The sequence below is a fragment of the Bremia lactucae genome (assembly GCF_004359215.1).
Source record: "Bremia lactucae strain SF5 chromosome Unknown BlacSF5_NotPlaced_42_SHOA01000006.1_337800bp, whole genome shotgun sequence".
In the NCBI taxonomy this organism is placed as follows: Eukaryota; Oomycota; class Peronosporomycetes; order Peronosporales; family Peronosporaceae; genus Bremia; species Bremia lactucae.
This window is the reverse complement of record NW_027152055.1, coordinates 329,926-334,959: the sequence shown is the minus strand read 5'-3', so window position 1 is coordinate 334,959 and position 5,034 is coordinate 329,926. Positions and strand designations below refer to the sequence as shown.

Sequence of the window (5,034 nt, the reverse complement as noted above, 5' to 3'; positions counted from 1 at the left end):
TTTTAAAGGAAGGCGGCTTGCCCTTCTTTTTCTGTGGCAGGCGCGGCTGTGCTTGCGCCTGCGACTGTGCCTGGAGCCGCGCCGGGGACTTGAGCTTGAGCCTGCGCACGTGCAGCGTTGAAGGCTTGCTTATGGGGATGCGACGTTGCGTGGTCTTCCTCACGCTGGCGTCTTGCCTGACGTGTTTTTGGGTTTTGGCACTCGTGGTTGTTCATTAATCAAATTAATTTTGACTTTTGCGAATGAGAGTTGACTTACTTGCTGATGGAGCTTCTCATTAGATATTAACTATTACGCACTTGGAGCATTAAGACTCGACCGGGCGAAACGAATACTGAATTGGCATGGTACCAATTTGTTGAAAACTAAAATTTATATTGAGAAACCTTTATGCAGCAGTTGCTCAAAAGGCCTGCAAATAGACTTCTCAATATTTGTGTAATTTCTTTGTTTAATAGTTAAATGCTTTTTCAACAAAGAAAGTACGAGAAAGCCGACAAACCTGAAACATAAGGATATTGTGGACAAAAAAGACCACTAAGATTCGCCTATTTTAAAGGTAAGTATGCACTGGGTGCCTATACCGGTTCCCTATTTTATGTGCAAATGTGTCGAATATATTTTTGTTATTAAAAACGATGGCTACACTATGTCACCCACATCAGCTAGCCACATTTCTTCGTAATGCAAGTTGAGCAAGACCCAAGCAGCCAATTCGTCGACTTTACTAACGCTACGGCGTCCGAGCAATTTATCTCGGATATCGAGCAGGCGCTCATAAGCTGGAAGTTGACGAATAAAGGCAACGCGTCGCTTGAGGCTTTGGGCGTACACGGTTGTCTCTGCGATACCGGTGCTGCCGTGTGGACGAAGAGACTACAATTTCAGCCATCTGACGCCAAATTGCTCAGAAATTACACACTATCACTCTTTGTAGCCAAGCATCAGACAGAAGCTGAAGCACCAAGCGATCATAAGAAGTCCAAGCGATGGCTACAAGGAATGGAACACTTTACTCCGACAATGTTGTCGGTGGCTGATGCGAAGAGCGACTTTCGATGGGGCGTTTGGAAACCCAACGACATTCAAATACAAAGTGACGAAGAGAGACGGAGCGAATCGCATTACACTTCCGTGTTTGACGATGCTGAGTCTATTTACAGTCGAAATATGGTGTTCCAGAACGTGCACAAATGGTTTGGAGTGGACGAGTTTTTGCTATTGAGTAGGTCGCCACTTGAGTTTAGCAATGAAACAACGACAATGGCTGCCATAAATGATATTGAAACTTTAGAGGGAAGTCGAGAGAAAAGGTGCGACGAAGGTGGAGACGTAATGGCAGACATTCAGGTAGATTTAAACGAAGCGGGGATGATGTTATCGGCCTTGACGATGGCGTTGAATAATTGCAATTGCACAATGCCGGCCTTTGTACCAGTGAATGAACCTTCTAGGGGGACGTGGATGGGATCTGCGGTGCCGGGTGCCACTGGAAATGTTTCAATGGCTTTTGAAACCGACTCTGTACCTGAAGTGAATCCAAACCAAAGTTGTATTAGTGGTCTATTAGATTTTTTCCGAGCCAAATTGCAGTTATCGCCACAGTTTGAAGAAGCGTGTCAAATGGAGGCGGACGAGGCGGGGGATATAGCTCTTGGTATACTTGTCTCGGCTTCATTTGGGTACTCTTGGAATCCAAAGGATGTTCCTCGAGAGATTCCTACACCAGACAAATCTTATTTACTGGCTTGGAGAACAATAGAGTCGCAGCTCGCGAAAAACGACCAACACCAGATCGAACAGATCACGACGAAGCTATTTAAACCGAATAAATCGATCCCTTTATTTGGAACGTGTGATAATCCTCTGGACGGAATGGATCTGACAGTCATATGGCCCCAGCTCCGTGAAGGTGCATACGTTGATAATGTCGTACATTCTACACTTGACCCGAAATCGGCTCCTCAGTGGATTCTGACTGTCCGTTTTCAGGAGCTAGTGTCGGAGAATGAACGGAAGCCACAATTACCACTTAGCAAGCAATTGGCGAATCTTGTCCAAGTTTACTCGAATTCAAGAGAGCTGAACAAAGATATTTTAGTGTCTGAGTTGGCGCCACCAATGCCAGGAGCTTTCAAGACATATAAACCCCTTGCTGCTTTAACGGCGTCGAAACTTAGTGGGGCTAACGAGGTGCCTGCGAATCAGGCGTCCACGATCATTCCAGAATCAATACCTGCGGCTCGTGGTGCTGCTGTCGTTCTCGGTCACGCTATATCAAGTATAGTGTCAGCTGCTACGCGGAAAGGCTCGGATTTTGAGGAGATCCGGCGGATTATAGCTGAATTATTTGGTAAAGAACAAGGTCACGCCAATGATGATAGTAGAAATGTTACTTGCGGTATTAAAGTTAGCGGAGATTCGTTATTAGCTACGCTTCCAAGCTCGATTCTTCACGGTGCGCCCTTGGGAGAATTAGTGTCTATTCTTGCAACCAGGATGGCACAATTACGTACGTTGGTCAATTATGTCACGATCACGATTTTATACCTAATGTCACCGTTTTAGACAGTATAAACTCCATGTCGTTGCTATGGATTGAGTTTGTCAAAGCATTGCGAGAGCGATGGTTTCAGCAACAACTGCTTCCTTTAATGGTTTGTCGAGATTTAAAGGAGATGTTTGAATTGAACTTGATGTTGTTTATATGAAAGCAGAGCAGAAGCATTTCAGGTGGGGGCGATGACCAAAATTCAAGCTCGCACTCATTGGATGCGATATTTTTATTAGACGTCGATGCAATGCAGTTGCCTGCCCCGGACTTTCGTCAGTGTCTTTTGCACCAAAAGCTACAACTGCTCAATTGCTGTATTCTTAGGTAAGTTATCTAAAGCAAAAGTTATACTTTATAGCATTATTGTAATTGTTTGATGGCGAAGACAAGCGCAGGATTTGAAATCAAAACTCAAGGCTAATAATGATGGTAAAACCGAGGAACAATCCTCTAGGAAGCTTGTTCCTCCTGATTCCGATGTAGAGAACAGCAGCCTAAGCGACGACGAGTTTTTCGATTCAATTGAGCTAGGCGATATACCTCAGTCATCACCATGTCAGACGATGAGAGCCCCCGAGGGTATTCGTAATGAAGCGAGTGTCATTGTTTGTCTACATACAAACGAGCCATTATTAGAACCTGTGACGCAAAGTCCTGTCCCGATGACGGAAGATGTGGCAAAGCAACAGCAAGATCTTTTGACTCGGTTGGGCGTCGGTATCGAATCGGACAAATTGCGTCAACAAATTCAAAGTACGACGCTCATTACGGATATGCAGGCCTTCAAGGCTGCCAATCCACGCTGTTGTCTGGCTGATTTCATTCGTTGGTATTCGCCAAAAGACTGGATTTCGTTTGAGGCCCCTCTCGATCCTAGGCAAAATGATTTACCTGAAGAAGGACGAGGCAATTGGTGGTTTGAAAAGCACGGCATGCTCTCCGAACGCATGCGTTTCGGACCTGGACACGAGCATATTTGGCAACAAATGTGGGAGTCGAGTGCGCCAGTGCCAGCGTGTCGCCAAAAACGTCTGTTCGATCCAGTGCAAGAGTCGGAAAAAGTGTACCACTACATGGAAACCCTTTCTCCGCATGAATTATTTCATCAGATGCTAGCAGGTGCCATTTCCAGCAGCGTATTTGCGCTGGAGACAGCTCTACCCGTACGCGTGTCGTCTGAGACGTTGCCATGTGTTCACGTTGCCTTACAAACCCTTCGTTTGCGCGCAAACCGTGCAATTGCGCTGCTTGATGATGCTTTGGTCGAGTCCCAAGCGGCTTTTTCTTCAGCAAGCCGAAGTAAACAGCAACTTGACGAAGGCCACCAGCAGTCTGCGCTTCACGACCAACAGCTCCAAGTAGCGTTTGAAATGGCATTGGATGCGTGTTGGAAGCTTGTACGATCCCTAGATACTGTCGAAGCGCTAGTAACAAAGACACTGGCCTTACTTCACTACTTTCCTGTGACAATTGGCGATCAATCCTCTCTTGAGCTTGTCAATTTGTTGCTTTTGCCAATTTTGACGCATTCTCAACAAGTTCAAATGTCGAAACTTTTGGAGCGCGAGCGTTTGCGTGAACAAGTTGCTGCTCTTGTTTTCACAAACCCAACAAGTTTAGCGGAAAATGATTTAGTGCCTATTCCCATTCAGCGTGAGTACGTGCTTCGATGCATTTGTCCTCGACCTTTTCTTCGAGAATATTATGAGCATATGGCGCGGAATGACGACAATGTTAAAAGCCAGCCTGATCTTGAGCTGGACGCGAGTCCGCTCGTGGTTTGTCGAATGTATGCCGCATTCAAGAAAAGCACAGTGCGTTTTGCGTTGGTCTTGGCCGAGTCAGAATTTTAAGTGAAAAGCTTTTGCGGAATCATTGAAGATTTAGAAACACAGGAGCTTCGTCATTGCTCTTTTGACAGAGCTATATGTCCGCCGCCCACAGGTTTGGAATATCGGAGGATATTTGGCGAAGTTATTAACAGGCCTAACTAAATCCGCTACCAAGTTCTCATATGCACGTTCACGTTAAATACCACATCGGTACTTACAATTATTTTGCAAGCCTAATTTGCAAACCAAAGTCACGTTCGCTTTTGCTTGATCAAATGGAAACAAATACATAAGTTAATTATGCGCGCAATTCGGCCACCACTATTTACAGAATAATTATTATTTTACTATCAGAAGCTCTGCATGTAATATAGAAATTTCGTAAATAATTTAAAGAGCAAGCAAGAGCTTTATTTAATCTAAATTATGTCGACTGTCTTGCCACTCAAGAGAATTGTGAGAACTTTGGGCAGATCTAAAGCATTACATTAAGAAACCATCGTTTTTTTCGGGTCCAAGAAGTATATGCATTTCTATCGATAAAGAAACTATGTGGCGTCTCAATTGGTAGAGAGACCACAGCTGTTACGGGCTAAAGTTGCCCTAATTTTACACCATCCCGTTAAGTTCACTTGGTGTACTTAAGGG

The 5,034-nt window shown here is 44.8% G+C and overlaps 2 protein-coding genes across 2 annotated transcripts; one reads left to right on the top strand and one right to left on the bottom strand.

Moving 5' to 3' along the window:
* Positions 1–2: 2 nt before the first annotated feature.
* On the bottom strand, positions 3–215 carry CCR75_008945 (uncharacterized protein; the record flags this gene model as incomplete). Its single annotated transcript, XM_067966992.1, has 1 exon — positions 3–215. One exon carries the CDS (start codon positions 213–215, stop codon positions 3–5), a length of 213 nt encoding a protein of 70 aa, XP_067820578.1.
* Positions 216–684: 469 nt separating this feature from the next.
* On the top strand, positions 685–4,701 carry CCR75_008946 (uncharacterized protein; the record flags this gene model as incomplete). The annotated part of the gene is made up of 4 exons (XM_067966993.1): positions 685–2,512; positions 2,569–2,657; positions 2,718–2,878; positions 2,940–4,701. 4 exons carry the CDS (start codon positions 685–687, stop codon positions 4,405–4,407), a joined length of 3,546 nt encoding a protein of 1,181 aa, XP_067820576.1. The 3' UTR covers positions 4,408–4,701.
* Positions 4,702–5,034: the final 333 nt, after the last annotated feature.